This window comes from Colossoma macropomum, unplaced genomic scaffold (assembly GCF_904425465.1).
Source record: "Colossoma macropomum unplaced genomic scaffold, Colossoma_macropomum, whole genome shotgun sequence".
Classification (NCBI taxonomy): domain Eukaryota; kingdom Metazoa; phylum Chordata; class Actinopteri; order Characiformes; family Serrasalmidae; genus Colossoma; species Colossoma macropomum.
The window spans coordinates 4,348,139-4,375,456 of record NW_023494802.1 but is presented as its reverse complement, the minus strand read 5'-3'; the positions used below and the strand labels follow the sequence as shown (position 1 = coordinate 4,375,456).

At 38.9% G+C, this 27,318-nt stretch overlaps 1 protein-coding gene across 1 annotated transcript; it reads left to right on the top strand.

Moving 5' to 3' along the window:
* Window positions 1-584: 584 nt before the first annotated feature.
* On the top strand, window positions 585-27,318 carry LOC118822119 (peroxisome proliferator-activated receptor gamma-like). Its single transcript, XM_036590987.1, has 6 exons — window positions 585-843; window positions 5,955-6,112; window positions 7,534-7,672; window positions 10,663-10,862; window positions 14,196-14,676; window positions 25,794-27,318. The coding sequence occupies exons 1-6, from the start codon at window positions 606-608 to the stop codon at window positions 26,039-26,041; spliced, it is 1,464 nt and encodes a 487-aa protein (XP_036446880.1). The 5' UTR covers window positions 585-605; the 3' UTR covers window positions 26,042-27,318.

Sequence of the window (27,318 nt, the reverse complement as noted above, 5' to 3'; positions counted from 1 at the left end):
AGAGCTTAAAAGTGGGCCTAAAATCATCATGCTCAGTGTAATGCATGGGATAAAGCCCCCCAGCATTGGGCTGTGTAGCAGTAAAACTTTGTTCTCTGGAGTGATGCAGCTCCATCCAATATCTTTGGGATGAGTTAGAGTGATCCAGAACTGTTTATCCAACATCGGCACCTGACCTCACTCATGCTATTATGACTGCAATCAAATCCTCATAGCAATGTTCCAACAACTAGCATAAAGCCTTCCCAGTAGAGTTACTGCAGCAAAACAGAGACAGACTCTCTATTAGGTTGCTTTATTAGTGTATGGCTTTCGTCTGCAATGAATTTGACTTGATTTATAGCAACTTTATATAACTGTATTTGTGTCACTGTAGCTTCTCGATAACAACTGACCTTTATAATCAATGACTCTTTCAATCAAATTAAGATGTATGTGTTGATAGTAACCACATTTATAACACATAAATCAAATTCAGGTTAATATTTGAAAAGCAGACCTTTGAGATCATCCAGTTTTTGTTGCAGTCATTACAACTCAGCAAACACAGTAAATCATTTACTTCTTCTTGACCATATTGTGACTCCTCTTTGAACAAATCAGTTATGGTCAGTTGTTCTTACGGAACGCTGTCTTCAGATGTCGGCCATGCAGACACCTGGAACATGAGTTTTGGACTAAGTCAGCTTGGACTGGATGAGACCACCACATGTGAGTTTAATGGGATGTCCTTCCCATTATCAAATGTCTCAAGGACCTCTAGTGAGGACTCGCATGGGAGACCTGGAACCAGCAATGATGCAACACATATGGAAAGTCACCGTCTTTGGACGAAAGGAGAAAGTATGTAAGCTCTGATATTTATTTCTTAGCAAACAGTCTGCTTTGAGGAACTCATATGTTCATGGGAGATTCTCAATACCAGGAACGGACTTGCATTCTTGGGAAAAAGGTTCTTGATGTTCCATTGCACAATACTCGACTTAGCTCAGCTCAACAGTGCTAAGCATAAACACAATAAACATGTGTTGTTCTTTCTTTATGAGATATAGTTGGTTATTAACAAATGTGTAGTCCTTTAAAAAAAGCCAAAGACAAGCTCAAATAATAATTGGGCATGAGCTATAATAAAGCCAAAGACTACCTCAAATGATCTGATCTTATTTCGCTGATATAGCCTTCATGTAAATTGTTATTTTCATTGTAGCAGCTTTATTAATCATAGCATCGCAATTAATTATGGGATTTCAATTCATTCTTGCTGGAAGATCACCAGCTGATTCATATTTGAGGCAAAGCAAAAGCGTCTGCAGTATTTAATCACTGTTAGCCCAAGTTACATTAAATAGCGCCTTTCACAATCCCACGGTTGCTTTACATAACAAAGAACTAAAGGCAAAAAATCCCTAAGAATCAGTACCCTAAGCAGTAAAGGACAAAGAGAAATGCTCATGAAAAAGAAGTCTTTAAATCAGATTTGAAAGTAAAAAAAGAGGAGGCACTGAATGACCTCCCTCCCAAAGTGGAAAATCTGGAGCTTGGGACAGCAAGTAAGTTATTACAAGAAAACCTGAGAGAGCAAGAGGGAGAGTAAGAGGTCAGGAGTTCTCTGAGGTAGAGGGGAGCAAGGTATATGCAGAGCTTTGAGACTGAGTAGTAAATTTTAAACTTCATGCAGGACAGGATCAGTAGCCAGTGTAGCTGAGAGAGAATGGGGTGATGTGAGTTGAACGCTTAGTATGGGTGAGAACTCTGGCTGCAGAGTCCTGAATATACTGTATACTGGTTTTGTATAGACTTTACAGGGAGACCAACAAAGAGGAAGCTACAGTAATCAATACGGGACATAATGCAGGCATGAACCAAAGTTTGTGCATCATTATTAGTCAGGAACGGGAGACAAGCAATGTTACGTAAATGAAAGAATGCAGTCTTTGTGAGGAACTTGATATGTAGACCAAAATTAAGGGTTGATGGGTCGAGTAAAACACCAAGATTTCTGCCAACAGGTGCAGGCTTAATAAGCAAACCTTCAATACAAACAGAAAATTGGATGATTTTGATAGTAAAGATTTAGGCACAACCAGTAAAACTTCAGTTTTATCCATGTTTACCACTGGAAATACAGTTCTAGTGTATTACAGTGTATTGGGAGGGGAATCTGAGGGGGAGTGTGTACTGAGATATAACTGAATATCATCAGCATAGCAGTGAAAGTTAAGGCCATGGCTACGAATGATATGGCCAAAGGGGTAGGATGTAGATTAGGAAAAGTAGGGGTCCAAGAACTGAGTCCTGAGGGAAACCACATGTAACAGGAGATGTGGAGGACTTGTGTGGACCTAGTGTGATAAACTGTTGTCTGTTTGTAAGAATGACCTGAACCAGTGTAAAGCTGTATCATTGATACCAATTGAGAAAAAAAAATGAGAAAAAATCAAATGCTGCACTTAAGTCAAGGAGAAGAAGAATACTGAGATAACCACTATCAGCAGACCGGAAAAGATCATTAACCACACGCAGAAGAGCTGTCTCAGTGCTGTGGTGTGTATGGAGACCAGACTGGAATGGCTTATAGAGTGCATTATCACTGAGAAAGGTCTGGAGTTGCAAAGCAACCACTCTTTCCATTACTTTAGCTAGAAAGGGTAGGTGTGAGATGGGTCTGTAACTGGAAAGAGAAGACAGATCCAGTTCAGGCTTCTTAAGTATGGGAGTAACTGCAGCAGTTTTAAGGGCAGTAGGAACAAAACTAGAAGAGAGATGTGAATTTATCACTGTGGCAATTAGAGTTTTTATTACAGATGAACAGACCTTGAGTAAAAGGGTGAGGGCAGGGTCAAGCTGACAGGAGGAAGTATTAGACTTAATGATGAGTTCAGAGACAGACAATGAGTCAACAGGTGTGAAACAAGTTAGTTTTGTGCCCAGAGTAGGAAAATTAGTAGAGGTGAGTGACTGAGAAGAAAGTAAATGATAGATTTGATCAATTTTGTTTTCAAAGGAATGTAGAAATGCCTGACACTGCTCAGGTGAATAGGGGCATACTGACACAGGAGGATGAGGGAGTTTATTAAAAATTCTAAAGAGTGTTTTTGGCCTAGACCTAGCACCATTCATGATGCAGGAGTAGTAGTTGGAGCAGGCAGTATTAGGGGCATCTCTATACTTGTGTAAGGCCAGTTTTTTATAAAGGCGCTCAAGACGCCAAAGAATGTGGGTGGCTGGGAGAAGTCCGTTTTTTTAAAGGGGCTAAGTCATTAAGCAATCCAGAGATAGTGTCATTATAGAGGGAAACCATACTGTCAGGGGATGATAGGTTGTGTAGGTGAGACAGGGCTGAAGACTGAAGAGAAGCAGCAAAGAGATTGTGATTGACAGACCTAATATCACGATAGACAATAGAGATTTCTCAGAGGGGAGTAGAAATATGAAGCTACATTCAATTAGCTTATGGTCAGAGATCCCTGAGACTGAACCAGAGACAGAGATATCATTCAAACCAGTGGAACAGAGTAAATCAAGAATATGACCATGAACGTGAGTTAGAAAATCAACATGCTGTATCAAGTTAAAACACTCTAATACTGTGAAAGAGCATTTAGTATCGACATGGATATTAAAGTCACCAAGCACAATTACGGCAAAGCAAAGAGATGAGATGATTGTGAGGTGTTCATTAAGGACTGACAAGAAGATAGCAGCAGGTTTGGGAGGGAGATAAACTAACAACAACGACAGAGGCGAAGAGGAAACATCCTTCAAAGCAATATATTCAAAGGATGTAGTATTGAACAGTTCTTTGACTGTTAAACCAAAATGATAAACCACAGCCAGAACCCCCCCTTTTAATCAGGGTTAGAACTGCACAAACTGCAGATCAGATATTGCAAGGGCTGAGACCAGCCACTCAGGAACATATAGAGGTACTAATCAGTTCTGGAAACATGCTGCAGGTGTTCATAGTAATGAGTGGATGGAGCTGGAGCTGGTCAATCCCAAATGAAAAAGCCCATGTGTCATGACATGTTTCTCTCAGTTCACACCAAACTAAAAATAAAATGTTGCATTTACTTAAAATGTTCTGTAAAGTAGTTCCACACTAGTGTGTTAAGTAGCTTCAAAGATACTTCACTGAGTGATATGTACTTCAAGTACACACTTAAAAAAGATGTTCTTAGTAAAGAAAATGATTCTTCATTGAACCGTGAGCACTCAAAGAACCTTTTGCATGATTAAATAGTTCTTTGCATTGTGAAAGGGTTCTTCAGACCGAATGAGAATGTGCTGTAGATGGTTCTATATAGAACGTTTTTGAAAAGGGTTCTATGTAGCACCAAAGAGGTTCGTCTATTGTTACAAGCTTGACACTGTAACAATATAAGAACCCTTTTTGGTGCTACACAGAACCCTTTTCAAAAAGATTCTATATAGAACGATATATAGTGCATTCTTTGTTAATTTGAAGAAGAACCATTTAATGATGCAACCTTAATCAGGCAAAGGGTTCTTTGAGTGTTCATGGTTCTTTATAGAATTATTTTCTATACTAAAGAATCCATGAAGAACCATCAGGCGTGGGAACGAGATCCAGAAAGCCCATTGTTTCTACCACTGCCCTCAGATCATAGCTCTCTGCTTAGTCAGACGTCAGTCAGTAAGACCACTATGTCAGACTGAAGCCCTGATGTTAATGCTGGTTTTTGAAATGCATGGCACTCCCTCCTGAGCTGATAGGGATTCTACACTCCACAGAAGAAAAGCACTGTAATCTTCTATGCCAATGTGTGCCACCTCTGTGTATGAAAAGCTTGCTTATCTGAAGCTGGTAGACTGCCAGCTGCCACTGAAAGCTCGCCTGGAGTTCAAGACGTACAAATGTTTTCTGGTAATTGCAAGATTACAGCATGTATTCATAAATGTGATAAGGCAATCAGCAGAAGTGGATGATAAGGTTGTGTTAAATCACCTATTCATGGGTTTATATTCAATTTATTCAAATACAGAATTACTATTCCTCTCAGAAACATGACTTTCTTTAGGAATTACAAAATTCAGAATGCACAGATGATGTTTTTATTTGTTTGTTTTACACAAAATCTGATTAAATTACCTGTAGTAAACAGCAGAGGAAGGTCATAATTAAGTATACTGCTTGTTTTTATTTTGTGTAGAAGTTTATATAGCACCATTCTAGGCATAGTCCTCTAACAAAAATGTAGATAGATAGATAGATAGATAGATAGATAGATAGTACATTGTGTATTGTATTACAATTACTATAAAGCCACAAAAAAACATATACATACAGTCATAAACAAAAGTTTGGGCACCCCTGGTCAATTTATTTGCTGACCTTGGGGAATCAAGCCTATTTAAATCATGTTAACACAGGTGCAAAGGTGAGTGAAAATCTTAGGTAAATACAAAAAATATAAAGTACTTAAAGTACTTAAAAGAATATATACACATTAGGCTGTAAATATACACATTAATATACACCAATATTGCACCATTTCCAATGTACAGTTTATACAGTTGTACACATTAAATGTGGCCTGTGCAAATATTATGGCAAAAGGAAAAATTCACCCTCATATAAAATACCCAGCAAAGGCATGGAAGCCAACTTCATTTACTCAGTTCTGTACTACAATTCTGATGCTAATTCTTTTTCTGAGTTTATAATTTTATTCGGTTCTGTTGGTGACAGTATGTGTACTACATTGTGATTGGTCCCACATCTCACTTTGAAGGGTTATTATTTTACTTTGTGACCTAAAGGATCCAAAAAAGAATGGAGCAGCACTTTAGAAAGGCACTTTTTACTATTGAGAACAAGTTCAAGCTACTCTACTCACTTCTGATAGAGGGGATTAAAAAAAAGAAACTTTTTTTAGTAATGACCAATTTAAAAAAAATTCTCTTTTTCTGTACTCTTTCTCCCCATTCAGATTCCAGACAGGTGGCTCCAAAGCCTCCAGAAAGCAGTTTTTCATATGCAAAACCTCACAAAGACGTGTTCAGTGCTTTGCAGAACATAGAGTGTAAAGTGTGTGGTGATAAGGCCTCGGGGTACCACTATGGAGTCCATGTATGTGAAGGATGTAAGGTAATGGTGTGATTTAAATCCTTATGATTTCTAGCGTTTAGATATCTGTATCACTGAGAAAAAAAATAAATTTGAGTATTAAGAACCACAACATATGCCTTCACATGTCTGCGTTCTACTCATAGCGATACGTGGCCAACGCTAGCATGAAGCCACACAACTGGTGCCGTGACTGCAGTGCCAGCTAAATGGATGATAAACAGAGGAGAGCTTTAGCAGTGTAGCTTATTTAAGGTGGAAAATAGCAGAAGGATGCTCTGTGCCTTCTTCTGTTTGTTTTACAAAACTGGTTTCGTCTGGAACTGAACAGCGTGACATTTGGGTCTTTGGTTGAAATCAACATCTAATTTATTGCACTGCTGCAGTCAGCAAAAATTGGTAAAACTGAACTTTTGATAAGTTGACAGAATTTTCCATCACGGCTCCTTTGAAAACAACAGAATATCCAGCTGTCATCCATCTACTGCAAACATGTGAATGCAGCATTAATGTGATGATGTACAAGAGAGAAATAAAAGAGATCTTGAAAATGTTAATTAATTCTAGTAATTGCTTAAAAGTAGTAACAAGCAGCCAGTAGCAGATACTGACTTGATAAAATTTTGCTGCTGTCAGAACAAAACCTGTTCTGTTTATTTTGGTCCATTCATCATTACATTTACACACAATGTAAAGGGCCATTTTCAAATTATGTCAAAAAACAACAAAAATAGAGATACCAGTTTATGAGATATACAGAGTGATTCAAAAAGATTCTTATTGAAGTAGAGATCGCAAAACGCTTTGTGTTCAGGGGTCGCCATCTCCTCGCAAACTGAAGGGAGCCATCTTCCGGTGACATTCAGAAACTCTATGACCCCCTCTTTCACGGTTGTAAAAATATGGCGCTTTGAAATTGGATGAATCTTTTTGAATCACCCTGTATATATCGCTGCTGTCAAACCTTGTATCTCCACTTTTGTCGTTTTTCAGTTTTTGTCTGTTGACCTTTACATTGTGTGTAAATTTCATAATGAATAGACCATAAATAAAACAGCCCAAAATGACTTGGACAAAAGTTTGGTTCCATTGACTTACATTAAAGTAAAATATATATATATATATATATATATATATATATATATATATATATATATATATTGTTAAATTTTCTAAGTGTAAATAAGTTATCACTTCCTCTACAGAGAACAAACTTCTGCACATTTTAATGCACAACAACTGTTTATTTGCTGAATTAAAAAAAGTGGCCTGTGTAAATGTTATGGCACATTTTTTATTTTGTGTTGTATTTTTTTGTATCATGTCAAACTCAGAAATAAATAGAAATTATGCTGAAAAAACGCCATATTTAAGTTTAATCTGGTACTGTGTATAGTGTATAGTTTTGTTTTTCTAATATTTTGTAATGTGCTCTCTTTCAGGGCTTTTTTCGGAGAACGGTTCACTTAAAGTTGATGTACAAATATTGCGGCTCGAACTGTCGCATTCACAAAAAGAGCCGGAACAAGTGTCAGTTCTGTCGCTTCAAGAAGTGTATTTTGGCAGGAATGTCACACGCTGGTAGGTTTCAGCGCTCGATGAACAGAACTCTGCTGCACATATACCTTCAGTGAAAATGCTGTACATTTACTGGCAGGTCACAGTGTGAATTTCATGTATAACTTTATGACTTCTTTCTAGACTGAAGATGCCCACACTGGAAAAATAGTGCTTTGAATTGACTTGATTTAAATGTGAATCTTGGTTTCACATGAATAAAATATATTGCCTTTCAGTTTACTTACTTTTGAACATAACTGGTTGATGAAATATGTGGAACTGAAGTACACATTTCAATAAAGTCACTATTAGTCACTACTTATTTGTGTAAATTCTCAAAAATAGATTCCCAAAGTTTCTTGGCTTGAATGTACTGTTCTAGGAAAAAGCTTTTAGTTTATATAAAATCTTAACATTATGTGGAGGTTCTTTAATTTATAACACAATTTAACACAATTCATGTACAAGATCCATTCAAAGGTTCTGTAGGGGAACCAAAAGTGGAGATTCTATATATATATATATATATATATATATATATATATATATATATATATATATTTATATATACATACATATATACAGTGGCAAGAAAAAGTATGTGAACCTTTTGGAATTTTATGGTTTTCTGCATTAATTTGTCATAAAATGTGATCTGATCCTCATTCAAGTCAAGTGCATTGACAAATATAATGTGGCTAAAATAATAACACAAAAAAATATATGATCTTGCAGGTCTTTATTGCACACACTCATTCAACATTCAAAGTGGTAGTGGAAAATGTAAGTAAACCCTTGGAATTAATCGCTGGTTGACCCCCCCTTGGCAGCAATAACATCAACCAGGCGCTTCCTGTAGCTGTGGATCAGACCTGCGCATTGTTCAGGAAGAATTTTAGCCCATTCTTCCTGGCAGAACTGCTTTAACTCTGTCATGTTCCCTGGACGCCTCATGTGTACGGCTCTCTTCAAGTAAATCCATAGCATTTCTATAGGGTTGAGATCTGGGCGCTGACTTGGCTGCTCCAAAAGGCGGATTTTGTTTTTCATAAGCTATTCCGTTGTGGACTTGCTCCAGTGTTTTGGGTCATTGTCCTGTTGCATCACCCAACATCTACAGAGTTTCAGCTGATGTACAGACACTCTCATATTATCCTGTAGAATTTTTTGATACACTTGGGAATTCATCTTCCCCTCAGTGATTGTAAGCTGCCCAGGCCCTGATGCAGCAAAGGAGGCCAAAATCATGATATTCCTTCCACCACACTTTACGGTTGGGATGATATTTTCATGGTGATGTGCAGTGCCTTTTTTACGCCAGATGTAGCGCTGCGTGTTCTTTCCAAATAGTTCAGTCTTAGTTTCATCTGTCCACAAAACGTTTTGCCAGTACTGTTGTGGAGTGTCAATGTGCTCTTTTGCAAACTTCAGGCGTGCAGCAATGTTCTTTTTAGTAAGCAGCGGCTTCCTTCGTGGTGTCCTGCCATAGACACTCTGTTTGTTCAAGGTTTTACGGACTGTAGACTCATGAACACAGATGTTAGCCTGCACCAATGACGCTTTCAAATCTTTGGCTGTTACTCGGGGTTGTTTCTTTACCTCATTGATGAGTCTCCGTTGTGCTCTTGGGGTCATTTTGACTGGGTGCCCACTTCTTGGCAGTCCCAAATTGTCTCCATTTGTAGATTGTTTGCCTTACTATAGACTGGTGAATTTCTAAAGTCTTTGAAATCACTTTGTAACCCTTTCCAGCTTTATGTAAATCGACAATTTTTGATCGTAGATCCTCTGAAAGCTCTTTTTGGCGAGGCATGGCTCACATACGCGTATCCTTCTTGTGCAGAGCAAACTTAAAAAGTTTGAGTGATTTTTATCAGTGAAAATAGCTCTAGTTCACACCTTCAGACTCCAGGTATGCTAACACCTGACTCCAATCAGCTTTTTTGAGATCATTAACTCAAGGGTTCACATACTTTATCCACTAGCACTACGAGGTTTTTATGGTTGTTCTGTGATTACTGCATAATTAAATGGTAAAGATGTCAATAAGGTCAATCAGTTTCTTAATGTTAAATATTTCCTTCTGAAGAAACTTACGAGTCAGAATTGTTTACAGTGGTGGTGATAAGAACCAGACATCTGAAGAGTTTAATGCCTCTAAAAGCTATATTACAGGAAGTTATGACGCCTGAAATACTGTTTTATGATAGTTTTGAAAGAAGATTTAGGTCTTTTTAAAGTCATTCATGGTGTTGTGAGGCAAAATAGTCCCCAAGAAAACCTTTTTTTCAGGTTTTTCACTATTTTACCATCATCAGCATTACATATAAAACTCAGAAGATGCCTGTAGGTTCACTGGTGGTATTGGATAAAAATAAAATGGCTATATTTGTGTTGTAGAGATTCCGACCCCTGGTTCCTATCACCTCCACTGTAAAGAAATCTGAGTGGTAAGTTTCTCTACAATAAACCATTTCACACCAAACCACTCTGAATGACTTTGTTTACATTTGAATTATGCAGACATTTTGGAAAAATGGGGAAATTTCCTTTTAAATTGGGAGGTGTTAAGCAGCCTGAACAGAATATGGCCTCTACCGACTGAAAAGAGTTTTGGCTTAAACAGTGGTTATGGTTATGGTTATGGCTTAGCCATAATAATTGTGTAGGAGCTCTGAATGCTAAATGCTAAACTGTAAAGTTATTAAAGCACCATTTGGTGCCAAATACAGCATTCCCAGTTATATTAAAGCAGCCATGCACTGCTTAAATTCAGAAAGCTCACGTGCATTTGGAAACCTGCTAAGCTTTATTTAGAAACATCTTCTAAATTTAATTCATGTCCTGAATTCTGAGTCCTGATTACCCCTACATTCAATCGTGTTTTAGGGCAGGACTGTATGTCCATAAAAACAACCTGCAGAGGAGTTAAATATTGTTAGTAACGCCTCCCACTGTGGCTGAACAGATGTCCAGTATGGCTCTCTTCACCTCTCCCTCTGTGTCCACAGCTATTCGTTTTGGTCGAACGCCCCTAGCTGAGAAAGACAGGCTGATATCAGAATTCCGCACAGAAGTAGGCCAGTTGGACCCACAATCTGCAAATTTGCAGGCTCTTGCCAAGCACTTATATGATTCCTACCTCAAACACTTCCCTCTGACGAAAAGCAAAGCAAGGGCCATTCTATCAGGAAAGGATGGTGAACATACGGTAAGATCCAGACACATTTTTACTGTACGTCCAAAAGTAGCCAGACACCTCATGGTCAAGCATTTCTTCTGTTATCCAGTATTAATAGGAAGTTAATCCTCTGGAAAGGTTGTACACTAGATGTTGGAACATTGCTGTGAGGATTTAAACATTAGTTCGATCATTAATTAGGTTTGGATCACTCCAACTCATCTCAAAGGTGCTGGATGGATCTCCATCACTCCAACTCTTCTTAAAAGTGTTCAGTGGAGATTTTTTACTCTAACTTATCCCAGAAATGTTCACTGGAGCTTAATTACTCTAACTCAGGCATGTCAAACTGGAGATCTTCCAGGCCAAAGTGCTGCAGAGATTAATGTTTACCCTCATCTAAGGCTATGAATTTAGTTCATGAAGGCCTTGCAAATTAGCTGATGAGCTGAATCAGGTGTGTTTAATGAGGCATTAAATGTGCTGAAGTCTGCAGTGTTTTGGTCCCTGAGAACTGGAGCCTGACACGTGATCTAACTCACCCCAAGGTGTTCACTGGAGCTTCTAGAGTTGTAGATGTCCAGTCTCCGTCTCGTCTCAGTCTCATCCTCATTTAGACTAGGTCTAGTCTTGGTAAAGAGGATTTGGAAATTCTTGTCCAGACCAGGCGAGCATGATAACTCTGTCTGAAGTAAGTGGAAGCTGAATTATTATTGAATATCAACAAAACCAGAATCATCAAGGGTTCACAAACATTTGCAACTTACGGTCCACACAAGCGGCCACAAAAGCTTCCTTGTATTTTGCCCACTTTTTTTTTACTCACCTAATGAGAAGGCTGATTTGGCAGCTACCACGTGCTGGATGTCAGGCTGAATACAGGAAAGCTGCAATCAGAGCTCTGGCACAATTTGACAGCTTCCGATACACATTCACTGTGTTTAGTCTCCAAGTGACATGTAAATTGTTCAAAGCTAAAATCTGTTTGTTGAGGGTGTAATTGAGCCTTTCTAGGATGGCTTAACTGAATACGGTTTGTTGATGTTCATTTATTCCAAAGTTCACAAAGTTTCAGTGCTGATCAAAATCTTATTACTATGATGTTTTCATTTTTAAAAAAAATTGATGTAGTTTAGCTTATGTTCGCCTTTAGGTGGTGAAAATATTTTAGAGAAGAAGGACAGAGAATGACCTCACTACTGCTTTCAAATACAATGCAGAGTTCAAAGACTAATCAAGTAATAAATAATAATGTTTTAAGATATACATATTTTGTTTCAACATGCTACTGGCTGGTGCTGGCCTCTAGACACTTATGTATATATATCTGATTTGACTGCTAAAAGACTTGGTCTTGAGTTGGATGTGTCTTGGTCTCAGTCTTTAGTACAACACTAGGAGCTACATCTCTGTAACTCATTAAGAAGTTGTCAAACTTTATCTCTCAAACTCATTCTATTCTTCAGTAGAACACTGAGGAGCTTCATCTTTCCAGAGGATGTTACTGCTCCAGACTCCAATGGTTAACAGAAAAATCTACAACCTCATTTCCAAAACAATTGGGACGCTGTGAAAATTAAAACAAAATGCAATGATGTGCAAATCATTTAAACCCTATATTTCATTGAAAATGCTTCAAAGACAACATATCAGATGTTGTTATCAGATATCATATGAGAAATTTTATTGTTTTTGAAAATATATGCCTATTGTGAATTTGATGCCAGCAACATGTTCCAAAATTCAGGACAGGGGCAACAATTTGTGTAATGCTTAAAAATGGTTAATTGGCAACAGGTCAGTAACATGATTGGAAAAAATGAGCATCAGAGATGGTTTCAGAGGTAAAGATGAGGAGGAGTTCACCACTCTGTGAAAGACTGCATGATCAAGTAGTGCAACAATTCAAGAATAACATTTCTCCACATAAAATAGCAAAGAGCTTTTGATTTTCATCATCTACAGTACATAATATCATTAAAAGATTCAGAGAAGGCCAAAAACCAGTATTTGCTGGCCATGATCTTTGGGCCTTCATACAGCACTGCATTAAAAACAGAAATGATTCTGTAGTGGAAATCACTACATGGTCTCAGAAAAACTTCTGAGAAACACTGTCTGTGATAACACTTCAGCACTGCATCCACAAATGCTAATTAAAGCTCTAAAACGCAAAGAAGAAACTGTACATAAACCAGATCCAGAAATGCTGCCACCTTCTCTGGGCCTGAGCTCATTTAAAGTTAAAATGCCAGTATTCATGATGGCATGGGGGGGCATGAGTGCACATGGCATGGGTGACTGGCACATCTGTGAAGGTTCCATTAATACTGAACGATACAGACATGCTTTGGCAACATATGCTGCCATCCAGACAACATTTTTTTCAGGGAAGGCCTAGCAAGATAATGTCAAACCACATTCTGCATGTATTGCAACAGCATGGCTCCGTATTAAAAGACTCTGGGCACAAACTGGCTAGAAACCCTGAACTGTTGAGCAGCTGAAATCCCATGTTAAGCAAAGATGGGAAAACATTTCACTTTCAAAACTACAGCAGTGTCTCCTCAGTTCCCAAACGCTTACAGACTGTTGTTAAAAGAAGAAGTGATAAAACACAGTGGTAAACATGCCCCGTCCCAATTTTTTGGAACGTCTTTTTGGCATCAAATTCAAAATGGGCATATATTTTTAAAAAAACAATAAAATTTCCCTGTTTCAACACTTGATATGCTGTCTTTGTACTATTTTCAATTAAATATAGGGTTTAAATGATTTGCTCATCATTGAATTTTGTTTTTATTTACATTTTGCACAGCGCCCCAACTTTTTTGGAAATGGGGCTGTACTAATTAGAAGGTGTGTTTGGATACTTTTGGACTTTTTGATTATTATCATTTCAGAAATTATTCAATGCAATGTGAAATCTCAAATTTAATCACAACTTGATTCAATTCAGTCGTTTTGGTAGAATTTAGAATGATTTTTTAAAAATACACTGAATAACGTATAACAAAAAATTTGTTGAAGTTTCTTCAAAGAACCATTCACAGCTTCTCCGTCATGACGAAGAATTATTTAACCAAGCTAAGAACATTTAAGAATTCAAATGGTTCCCTGAGTTGGCATGGTTCTGTATGAAACCACTGATTTTACTAAAGAACCCCTGAAGAGCCCTTTTTAAAGGCTATACACAAACAGGGCTGAGGGAACTATTAATGCATTAGACAAATCTATACAATAAAAAATGTGCACTTCATTGAACATAGTTTGATCATAATTGATTCTAATTTTCCACAACTGATTCAGATTTTTACACCCTTTATTATTAACAATAATTACAATAAACTTTCCCTCCATCAGCCTTTTGTCATCCATGATATGAAGTCTCTGATAGCTGGGCAGGAAATATTAAACTCCATACAGACCCCTCCTCTCCCTATGCTGACCCCTGAGCCGCTCCCATCTCAGGAGCTCAGCGAGGAGGTAGAACTTTCCTTCTTCCGTCAAGTCCAGTTCCGTCAGGCTGCAGGAGTCCAGCAGGTCACCAAGTTCGCCAAGAGCATCCCAGGCTTCACGAAGTTGGACATAAATGACCAAGTGACCATGTTAAAATACAGCGTTATTGAGGTGCTGATCATCTGCCTGGTAAACTTCACCAATAAGGACGGTGCGTTGATGGCCTACGGTGATGTCTTTGTGACCCGAGAGTTCCTCAAGAGCGTGCGGAAGCCATTCTGTGACATGATGGAGCCAAAATTTGAGTTTTCAACAAAGTTCAATACACTGGAGCTGGAGGACTGTGACCTGGCACTTTTCATCGCCGCCATCATTCTCTGTGGAGGTATGAAACTGTTTTTGTTAGTATTTATCACGCTTTATAGATCTACACTCATGAGCCACTTTATCAGAAACTCCTGTCTTGTAGCTTCATCATGCTGGACATTACAGACTGTAGTCTATCTGTTGATGCACACAGAACTGCTCACGGCTGGACAGTATCTGGCCAACAGCAGCCCTGTGATCAGAAACTGACCAATGATGAATGGGTCTGAGGCTGGCTGACAAATAGTGCATGACAACAGATGGGCTACCATCTGTCACTGTACACCTATAATGTGGACTGGTAGGCGGATATCAAAGTGAGTGAAAGTACAGAGACATGCATTGCTAGTAAAGTGGTAAGTTACAGTTCTGTACAAAAGTCAAAGACCATCCTTCAGTATTTCATTTCCAGTCGAAGGGGCCAGTAAATACAAGTTATTAATTTTAAAACATTTATGTAGAAACTTCAAAACTATCTCCAATATCAACATTTTTAGTATTTAGTTAGTATTTAGTGTGTCTGCTCTTTATCTTTATTATAGCTTCAATTCTGCTCGGGAGACTCACTTTTAGTTTTCCAGAAAAAAACTTTCAAAGTTCAGTCTTAGAAGTTGGTTTAGCATTTTCTGCTTCTTACAATCCAAGCAATCCCAGACACATTCAGTGATGTTTAGGTCTGGCCTGGTCAATACATTGTTCTGTCTATCTCCTTTTCTCAGTGAGGGCTTCTTGACAGCTACACATCCTTTCAAACCCATAGCACTGAGTTGTCTTCTCACAGTTGAAGGTTGGACAGAAACACCTGTGGATGTTTTCAGATCTGAAGCAGCTTGACTTTCTCCTCTCTCTCAAAGATGAAAGCTTTAAGTGTTGTTTATCTGATGGGGACAGTTTTGGTGTCTACCAGGTTTTGCACAATTGTTAGGAGTCAGATTTTCTGTGTATCTTCTGAAGGGCCCATACCCTACATTTTTTCTTGCACTATTTTTTTCTCCAAGGTCTATTCACAGCATTTGAGACAATTATTAACCTCAGCACTAGAGGATGCAGAGAGCTCTCTGAGAATTCCCTCAATCAGCTCTTTCGGATCGTTCGAGCTTGCTTCTTTTCTCAGGTCTGATGAAGTTGCTGCTGACTGTGCCGAAGAACAAGCCAAGTTGCCAGGATGGCATGATCTTTTGTTTCTGATGTAAGCAAGCCTCTGCTTGAGACTTGGCTTGATAAAAAAACATTGTCAATGGTCTGGCTGGGGACCAAACGTTCCTCTTTGATAGAGGGAGAGGAACCAGACTCAACCGATGCAGGATGGTACAAGTCTTTAGGGTCTGCACTCTTAATTGCCCTGACGATGGAGACAGCCAGAGATCCTGCCAACAGCTCACTCTGGGCTTTTACTGTGTCAATGAGCTGATTTTCGGATCTCATTCTCAGAAGAAGCTGTGCGTACACAGCATCAATGATGGAGCGGTGAAGTTTTTTGAGTGCGTGTTCTCCATCCTCTACTGTGACAGTAGTGAAAAGGGCTAAAATTCCTTTGACCATGTCTGTAACATTCTGTACCTGGTCCTCATCAATTAAGAGAGGAGATCCAAGGACCCCAGTGGATGAAATCTCCTGTACTTTGTGTAATATTGCACGTATGCAACAACGGAGAGCATCCACGGAAATGGTTGGAGAAGATGCATTGAGTTCTTCAGAGCTGTGTGAGTCACTTTCAGGTGTCTCTTCAGCATTTGAATCCACAGCATCCCAACTCATGATCGGACAGTGCTGACACTTTGTCCATCACACTGTTCACCATTACTTCGGAGAACAGATCCATTTTGTCAGCAAACACCTCAGATGGGGGTCTTGAGATCTCAAAACTCTCAGGAGTGACTCTGAAGGGCATCACCAGACTTGGAATGCCGTTAGCAGTGGTAGAAGCTGGTTGAGGGAGCAATGCAAGACCTGAGCAAACATTTCACCGCCTTGTCTGCAAATTCAACAAGAAACTCAGAAGCAAAGGGTCGTTGTAGGTAAGGGTAGTGCTGTAGAACAGATGCTGACATGTTCAGAGAACTTAATCTGTCTGTCAGTATGAGCTGGACCATGTTGGCCAACTCCTGAGGGGCTGTGGTCGAAAACAGGTCCTCCACTCTTTCTGCTGCTGCAGATAACTCCTCAAGAGAGTTAAAAGGACCTGAGCTCTGTAAACCCAGGTAGGCCATCATGGTGTCCAGTAAAGAGGCCATTGAAACCCTCTCTCTGCTCTTGAGTGGCTCGTGTTCATCGATCACTGATGGTCTTTCAAGGTGTGATTTCTTACCAACAGTTCCCCCAACACTGATCTCTAAAGGATTGACCTTAGGTGGTTTCTGCTGATACACTGCAGAAAAATCCGTTAGGTGTCTCATGGCACTGTTGTCAGTACTACACGCAGTGTACCACAGAATCTCCTCAGGGACATCGGGTGATGCAGAATCCAGACGTTTGCAAATTCCATCGATGACAGAATCGATGAGGTCGAAGGCCTTAACCAAGCATTCCGACGGAGTTGGTTCCACACTGCAATGTCTTTGGCTAGTGTGAGCATTCCGGGAATGTGCAGAACTCACAAGGAAGCTTGAAGACTCGAGTAAGATTTTACTCACTTCCTGAGCTGCCTTGGTCTGAGTATCCTCACTCTGGATTTTCTGGAAGCTCTTAGCTGTGAAGCTTCGACAGAAAGAAGGTACCCGACAATCCAGAGTAGTGGCAGGTATGCGGTCTCTAAAGGATGAACCTGACACCTCTTGGATGTATGCCATTAAATGGTCTACAAGCAACTCTGATATGAGAGATGTATCAGAGGTACATTGTCCAAGTACTGACTGAGCATCCTCAGATACCTCGGACTTTGTAAATGAGTCCAGTTGGAATAACAGCTCATCCACAACAATTTTGGCATACAAGGACGCGTTCTTCAGAGTTTGTCCAGGAACAGAAGTCTCCATCTTGCAAGCCATATTTGTGAGTTTCATGAGGCTGGGGATTCTATGACAGGACTTAGCTCTTTTGAGTGCTTTATCAGCCATGCTGTCACTTGCACCACAGGCTGGATCAGAGCTGATATCATCACTGATCGATGAACTCCGAGAGGATGTTTTCATGTCACCCAGCTCTGATAGCAAACATTCTGCAAAATCTGTCGCGCACATCTTTGGAGGGCAAGACAAATCTGACGCACTCTTGAGTTCTTTGGCCCGATAGATGGTGTAAACCTCAAGAATCACATCTTTAGCACATTCCTGAAGTTGTGCCTGGTCTTTGGACGTCAAGCTCTCAGCACTGGGCTCAACAGACAGTGACAAATTACAGAGCTCAACTGACCCACATGAAGATGCCAGGAGCTCAGTCTTTTCTGTCACATTTCTACACAGCTCACACGTGAGAATCATCAAGAGCGTCAGTGACTGTCTTCACAATGGCATTCAGAACCTCTTTGGTGACTGACTCCAAAGAATGGTTTGAGAACCCTGGTCTCACAAGGAAAAGCGACCTAGCATCCACATTCAGAACTTCACATACTTTTGGAATGATGACTTTCTGTGACAATGTGGTCACAGTCTTCTCAATGTCCATGTTCATTGGGGTGATTTCGCCCCTCGTGAACTTCAAGCAAAAGAACATATTGACAGTATTAGTCATCACTAGCATAGTCTTACAGGGTTCATCTGCTGTGATTTCACAATAATGATATTAAAATAAAAATATAAATGAATTGTATTTGAATTATAAAAGTTTACCATTTGATGCATTCCACCAAGTATCACTTGTAGTTGCCTGAAAGATTAAAAAAGGAGAACAGCCATTTAGTGCTAATGTAACAGAGACAGCGACATTTGCACTAAAATCATGATCATAAATGTAGACAAATTCATCATTATTGAGTCTTGTATATTTAACCACCCTAGAGGGAAATGTCATGTCTGTTAGCTTGTTTCATCACATTTTATTGGCTACCAGCAGCTAAAGAACCAGGATTAACCAATCAGGATTCAGATCTGTTACCATAATATTAGTAATTTGAAAGCTAACCCACTAGCAACACAGCTGTAATGGAAGATAAGCCATAATAAATGCCATATATGTGTTTTATTGCTTATGCATAGTAATGTTATTCATATGTATATTTCATATTTCTATCGTTGTATATACATTTGTACATTGTGCTGGATATTTGTATGTTTGTATTTGGTACATACCAATCAGTCAGGCTCTGTAGGAAACGGGAGACATGCTGATACTTAGCAGAGTCGCCAGGCTCCGAGAGAGAACCTGCTGCTGCGTTATGAAGAGATTTCTCTGCCATGTTAGACTCTCCTGAGATATTAAAACACAGAAAAAATAAGAAATCAGGGAACTGAAATACCTACCAGATTACACCATTACACAGAGCTACCAACTTCATCCCACAGCAGCCTTTGGCTTGGTATGACACAAACTTTAATGTGTCAACCATTTCTCCTGCTGACAAAGTGGCATTCTCCACAAGGGGGCGCTACTAGCACAATAGTTATCAGGTGCATTGTTGAAAGGTAGGAAAACACCACAAGTCTGAGATTTTATAACAGAAATTTTTTAATCTGTTGGTATTATTTTGGAAGATATGTTGAAATTGAATATTTGTACTTTTACTCAATTACAACAGCAAAAGAAAACAACATTTTTACTCCTCATTTTCATTTAGACCTTCAAAATACTCATAGTACTTGTACTCACAGTACTAGTAGCCTAGTAATAATAACATCAATAATAATTACATTAGTACTAATAATAACTGATTGTAAAATACACAAAATAATAACCAGCATAAGAGAGAGAGAGAGAGAGAGAGAGAGAGAGAATGGGAGAGCAAGAGAGAGAAAATGGAAGAAAGAGAGAGAGAGAGAGAAGAGAGAGAGAGAGAGAGAGAGAGAGAGAGAGAAGAGAGAGAGAGAGAGAATAAATGACGTCGCACATCCGAACACAATGAGGTCATCAATCCGACTGAACACGAGGCTGAAATCTTCCGCTATTTATAGGCAAGCTCCGCCCCTTTGTAGTGTCCTCGACGCTGCTCGGTTACCATGGAAACCAGACTCTGCACTTTATACATGCATACGTGGGTGTGTGTGTGTGTGTGTGTGTGTGTGTGTGTGTGTGTATGAATAAACCCCATTAAATAAAACTCTTAGCTTTTATTGACCATTTCTAAGCCGTTCGGCGATGTTTATCGGTGCTGGTTGGAGTTTCATTGCTGTTCACTACTGAGAGCTTCAGTGGGACGAGCGAGCGCGTTCTCTTTTTAGCTCCGTCTCAAATCGCTCCCTACTCCCTATCTAGTGCACTACGTAGCTCTTATAACAGCTAATAGCTTCTACATCCGAACAAGGCGCTGTAAATATAATAGAAAGTCATTTGGGATTCAGCCATAGGCTGCACGACTTCTTACTGAACATATAATTCACTATTTTGGTGTAGATGCCATCGTCTGACCTGCACTACAAAGGGAGCCTGGAGCCTTTATTATCTGGCTTTTAGGCAGCTGAGTCAGGCAGCTTAGTTCACTATTAGCATAATGAGCTACATTTGTTCATACTATAAAACGCTGCTTTCACTGTGAGATGTTCTTCTTTTCTAACTCTGCGTTTTAAAAATCTCAGACGCTGCAGACTCGAACTCCACCGTCCCTCTGATTACCTTAATCTGTTAATATTGATGATGAAATATTACAGTGATGGTGGTGAATGGCATTACACTCTGGTGCCTGAGGAAAGTCTGATGTGCCGGTGTTACGGTAAATTCAGTTCCCCCTGTTCTCCCTCATTGCGCATGTCGAAATCATGACGTCTTCACTTGACGCTCCTCTACGGGGCTTAGACAGACTTAATTCGTTTGTTTTTGTACCGTTATTTCGCCCTGTTCCTCGCGGTAAGCGAATTATCACGTTGTTTGTAAAATGACTCGTAATTAAACATGTTTTAAAGTATAAAATGTGTTGTTAGCAGATGTTTTAATGCTCAAACACTACTTGGGTTATCTTGCTAATGCTAGTTTTGGCTCCGTTTCCAGCTACTCCGAGTAACATAAACTAGATTTAATGCGCCATTTCTGATTTAATTACCGTACATGCAGACACATTTTGTTGTTCAGACTTAAGTGATTTTAAGGTGTATTTATGTCCCATATTCTCATCAGTCTCGCTAAGTTGTGTGAATAGACTTGAAACATTTGTGGCTGAAATAAATAAACTGCATTACACAGCACAGTAATTAGTCTGTGTTATTATTGGTACACTAAGTATCTCAGTGCACCTAGGAAGTTGGTTTCTCTATAGTCTTTGAGGCTGAAGTCTTACTGTTATGGTACTAATGTGACTTGTCTTTACAGTAACTTTTATTCATATTATACCACCTTTAGAACTGAGAATATTATAACTGGAATGGATTTAAAGTGCAATAATGCTGCTGAAAATCTATATCTGTACAAGATCATTTTACTCAGTAAGTTTTAGTCATATTATACCATCTTTACTCTGAGAATACAGGGGGAACATCTTCAACCAGAGCCCTGAGAAAAGTGGTTTTCCCCTTGTATATTACAGCTGGAGTGGATTTAAAGTGCAACAATGCTGCTGAAAATCTATATCTGTGCAAGATCATTTTACTCAGTAAGTTTTAGTCAATCTGTACCATCTTTACATTGAGAATACAGGGGGAACATCTTTAACCAGACCACTTTTACACTGAGAATACAGGGGGAACATCTTTAACCAGAGCCCTGAGAAAAGTGGTTTCCCCTTGTATATTACAGCTGGAGTGAATTTAATGTACAACAATGATGCTGATTTTCTATTTCTGTGCATGATCATTTCACCCAGTAACTTTTATTCATATTATACCACCTTTACCCTGAGAAAACAGGGGGAACATCTTTAACCAGGGCCTTAGAAAAGTGCTTTCCCCTTGTATATTAAAGATGTTCCCCCTGTATTCTCAGTGTAAAGATTACCAGCATCATTGCTGTACTTTAAATCCACTCCAGCTGTAATATACAAGGGGAAACCACTTTTCTTAGGCTCTGGTTAAAGATGTTCCCCCTGTATTCTCAGTGCTAAAGATTATAAAATATGAATCACATTAATACCATAACAGTAACAGTAACAGACTTCAGCCTCAAAGACTACAGGGAAACCAACTTCCTAGGTGCACTGAGATACGTAGTCTAACAATAATAACACAGACTAATTACTGTGCTGTGTAACTTAATGCAGTTTATTTATTTCAGCAACAAATATTTCAAATCTATTTAGAGAACTTAGCCAGACTGATGAGAATATGGGACATAAATACACCTTAAAATCACTGAAGTCTGAACAACAAAATGTGTCTGCATGTACGGTAATTAAATCAGAAATGGCGCAATAAATCTAACTTATGTTACTTGGAGTAGTTGAAACGGAGCCAAAGCTAGCATTAGAAAGATAGCCCACGTAGTGTTTGGGCATTAAAACATCTGCTAACAACACATTTTATACTTTTAAAACATGTTTAACTACAAGTTATTTTACAAACAACATGATAATCGCTTACCGTGAGGAATAGGGCGATATTACGGTACAAAAACTAATTAAACCTATCTAAGCCCCGCAGAGGAGCGTCAAGTGAAGACGTCATGATTTTGACGTGCGCAATGAGGGGGAACAGGGGGAACTGAATTTACCGTAACACCGGAATGTAACTGTTAGATGGAGGGTCCATTGTTTAAGGTGGAACGGGGAAATTTGAGTAAGAAGCTGACTTTAGCTTTATTTACTCAGTTTAGTCTGTCAGGAGAGCTAATGTTAGCTTACCATTAGCAAATTACTTAGATAATAAGTGCGAGGCTGAAGCTTCTTGTTCACCAGCTTCTGTTTATAATTTCCCCGTTCCACCTTAAATTGTGCAGCAGTTACATTCTGGTGACTGAGGCAAACTGATGTGCCGGACTGTAACTGTTGTACTATTTAAGGTGGAACGGGGAAATTCAAGTAAGCTGACTTTAGCCTCGTTTACTCAGTTTAGTCAGTCAGCAGAGCTAATGTTAGCTTAGACTTAGCAAATTACTTAGCTAATAAGTGCGAGGCTGAAGCTTCTAATTCACCGCAGTGTTGCTGATGGGCTGATATCTGAAAAACAACATAAAGTAAACCATCTTCAGTTATTTTACCATCTAAAACGAGTGTACAAGTATGGACCAGTCAGTCATCACATACTGTTCCACATTATTTAATCTTTTGTTGGTCAGGCCGTCTCCCTTTGGCACAGTGCTGTAAATGAACCCTAACTGTCGCAACTCCAACTTGCTATTACTCCTCTTATGAAACCATTTAAAAATGGACATGCAATAGATAACATGATGATGAACGACAGAACAGGCAATTTACTCTATTATGATCTGCAGTTTGTTCAGGTACTCGGGCATTTCCTCCGTTTCATTGACTCACTCAGAGTCGCACACTGTTGTACCTTTTAGACCAATGATTATTGTCTCCCTCTGGAGGAGGGCCTCTGACTACACATAAACACAACTTGCAGGTTAGCCCCGTTTTCACAATAAGAGTCCTTCAGAATACCTCAATCCTTCTGTTTTGGACTTGAATACAGTTCCACCTCTCAGGCACAGTTTTATAAAGGTTAAAATCATATTTAGTTAGTATAAAGTTCATGGTGTTACTGGGAAATCATTCTTTAAAAAAATTTAACATTTCTTGTGGAGTCCCGCAGGGTTCAGTTTTAGGGCCTTTGCTTTTCTCTTTGTACATGCTTCCTCCATCTAACTTTCCGTAATGTATTGTTTTTAGCCATGTGACTCTCTTGCAGGTGCCCACCAGGGCTACAGCACACATACAGCATTGTAGCTGTGTTTAAAGTTAAATCAGCACCTCCATCCACTTATTCTCACTATTTGTCACAACAGTGCAGGAAATGGCTGTTTTGCCAGTGCCTCATGGAGCGTGAGTGAGTTTTACCCTGTTAATGCTTTAAACCAGAAGTAAGCTGTTTGTGAAAAGGGTGCAATGTCTGTTTACACCTCATGGGAAGTGATTTAAGGTGTCCACTGTTACAGCCTGTACTTTTTGTGTTTTCAGCCAGAAACTCATTTTATCTATTTTGGCTTTGTGGCCACACTCGAAGACTACTGTCAAATATTTGTAGCTTCATCTAGGACTTTATTTATAGTGAATTTGAGCTTTTATCTAGAAACTGTCCTCAAAATGAACTGAAAAATGAATATTTTTAAATATTTTAATATTTCAACTTTTTAATATGTATTTATTTCATTGGCAAAGTGCTGTACACATAAGAGTAAGATACAAAAGAGTAGAGGCCTGTTTTATCACTTTATCAAGGATGTGGAGCTGTCTGTCTGTCTGTCTCTCTCTGTCTGGCTATCTATCTGTCTGTCTGTCTCTGTCCGTCTATGTATGTCTGTCTGTCTCTGTCTGGCTATCTGTCTGTTTATCTTTGTCTGTCTGTCTATGTCTGTCTGTCTGTCTCTGTCTGTCTGTCTATCTATCTGGCTGGCTATCTATATGTCTGTCTGTCTGACTATCTATCTATCTATCTATCTATCTGTCTATCTGTCTGTCTATCTACACAGCTGAATAATAATTTTTATTTCTATTTATTTTCTGTTACCTGAAGTAAAATAAAGGTGTCAGAAAGCTTCTCTGTGCGATTCTGTTGAAGAATCACATTTGGTTCCCTAAAGTTTAGAGAATGTTTTTTTTTCTGTGTGAAGACATTTAAAGAACCTCCACACAGACGTAGAACCTTAAACTGCTTTCCATCCTGTCTAAATCAGTTCTATGAGGAAGGTCTTCTATGGCGGATCCTCCTTTTCAGAGTCTACTTTGGTACCTTTAGTCTTTGTAGCTCTTTCTGCTGTATTTCTTTAGTAGGTTTGGTTTTTAAAGCCCTTTAATCAGGAATGTTTCAGGAATGATTTTATTCCTTTGATCATCTTCTTTCTGGAAAGTTCTGAAGCTCATTTAGAACCTCTACTGTTCTCTGTGTCTGGGAGGTCCTTAAGACCTGAATCCAGAGAGATGCGTTACTGAGTGGAGCTGAAGGTCCTTCTCCTCCTCCTCCTCCTGCTGCTGCTCTGTTATGATTACGTGCGTAAATTACGTGTTTTTTTCTGGGAATCAGGAGTTTCACTTAGAGAACTGAACTGTGATGAGCTGCAGCTCTGACACTTCACTCTCTCCGGATTCAAGGCGCGAGTTTAAGCGTGTAAGCTTTATTTCACAGATGAGGCTTTTAGGCAGTCTAGTGACGTGAATTCAGTACGCAGTAGCTTTAGTTTACATGTAGTAATATTCATATTTCAACTCTGTAACGATTTCATAATTCAGAGGATCCAGTGTTATTCGAGAGAAGAATGTTCACAGGACAAAACGTATCGGGTTCTGAAGATTTTCATTTAACACAGGGTGCGATAGAGGCAATTTTTCGAAAATCCTGTTCATTCTGCCCATAGAGAAATGAAGCTTAGACCCGGAGTTCCTAATATGGGCATAAGAACATGGCGCCGACTACAGAATGACGACATGACTACAGTGGTCTATAGGCAGATATTTTCTTCTTTTCATTTTACAGTTTGCTACATTGATGCATACTACATCAAATGTTTTAATTAAAAAAAAAACTATTTTCCACAATATGGACCCTTTTTGAAAAGTTTCCCTGTTTATTCACTTATTTTCCTTCCTAATGCACATGGATTATCATACATCTGATCTTATCAGAAATACCTGCTGAAAAATGAATAGCTTGTTCTTAATGGCTGTTTTGACTTAAATATATGAAAGGTGGTCTCTGACATTTGCACAGTACTGTATATTTTGAATACTCTTCATAATGATATGCTGTACACAGTGTGTGTGGGGGTGGGGGATGGGAACATGCACAAGATTATGTAACTCTTGCGTAAGGTTTATTCAATGCTCATAAGGTCCCAACAGCAGAATTTCTTTCTGATAATGCCAGCTGGCCCCCATTCCATCACTTATTAGGATTAATTCTAGCATTCCACGTTCCACAGCCCTGAAACCAGCTCATACTCCACTCTTTTATGCCTAATTTGTAGATAGACCCGGTTTGGTGAATGCAAAAGCTATCGAGGAGCTGCAGGATGAGGTTCTGCAGGCTCTGGAGCTCCAGCTGAAAACTCTTCACCCTGAATCACCCCATCTCTTCGCCAAACTGCTGCAGAAGATGACAGACCTCCGGCCCCTGGTGGCCGAACATGTCCGCATCATTCACCTGCTGAAGAAGACTGAGCTGGACATGTGCCTTCACCCGCTCTTTAAAGAGATCATGAAGGATCTTTACTAGAGAGTCTATCTGAGGATGAAAGGAGGAGCTTTTGTCCTTTTTGCTAGCGATGTGATGCAGCCTAAGCTTCCACAAACATGTGAACAGGAGAAGAAAGAATTTTACCAACAAAAATCTACCAACTACTGCCACCAGTAATGATAAGCTGTTAATATGTGGATAAAAACGTTCCTTATTTTCTGTACAGCAAGCAATTTAATAACCTCACAAAACCAGGAAAATGAAAATACACATGTATCCACCACATCAGCCTACAGCAGGTTGGCACCACCTATTTTCACTGAAGCTTTGCTGCATAAAGCCACACAAAACCATTAGAGAAACATCAAAATACAAGAAAAATGTAGGATATGGGCCCTTTAATAGAACATTTTTAATTACAAATTGTTTTATCAGAATAACACGTTGAGTGAAAAGTAGAATATATGAAGTTTTAGTAATTTTAGTATTTGATGGTATGTCCCTCTTTTGCTTTAATGAGAGCAAGCACTCAAGCTCAACCCCACTGAGTACATTTATCAAATACATTTGAAAATGTATGAAAATGGCCACAAATATATTTTTACTTAATGTATTTTAGTGACTGAAATACATTCTGGAATAAAACAATACATTTACAGTGCATATTACAAATACATGGCCATATTTTCCAAATGGACTTTGTGAAAAAGCTTCTGATGAGCAGATCAAATCCACCTGAGAGTCGTCTGAACATGAGCTGCAGTGGAACAGATAAGACCAAAAACAATTTGGAATACAGCACTACGAATATATTTTGGTTAAATTTCGCTGATTTTAAATTAAAGTGACTCAGAAATAGAGCCAGATCTTCATTATTTCTTTCATTGTGGTGTTTTTTTGGACATCACTGTATTTACAAATAGGTTTACTATAACAAGCAATTTAATTCTAAACATATGAGGCTAAAACCTGATAAATCATTTTAAAAAACAGGCAGATTATCTTGTTTTTGTCCTGGATATCAAAACCATATCAGCAAATATGGAATGAATCCAGACCAGTGTTTTCAGCTGCAGCAGTTCTAATCTGTAAGAAATAAAATACAATCAATTTTTTATATTCATATACATGCATATAACAGAAAACAGCTGAGAATACATTGTGAAGGAAGTGAAAACTTCAACTTTTCATTAACTGGCTGTGCAGACTGGCAGTAATCCAGCAATGCAGAAGTCAATGACTTCCACAAGGGGGCGCCCTATTTCTTCTTTTTTTTTCCTGCCTGTCCATCTCCATTAATGAACAGTGACCTCTGT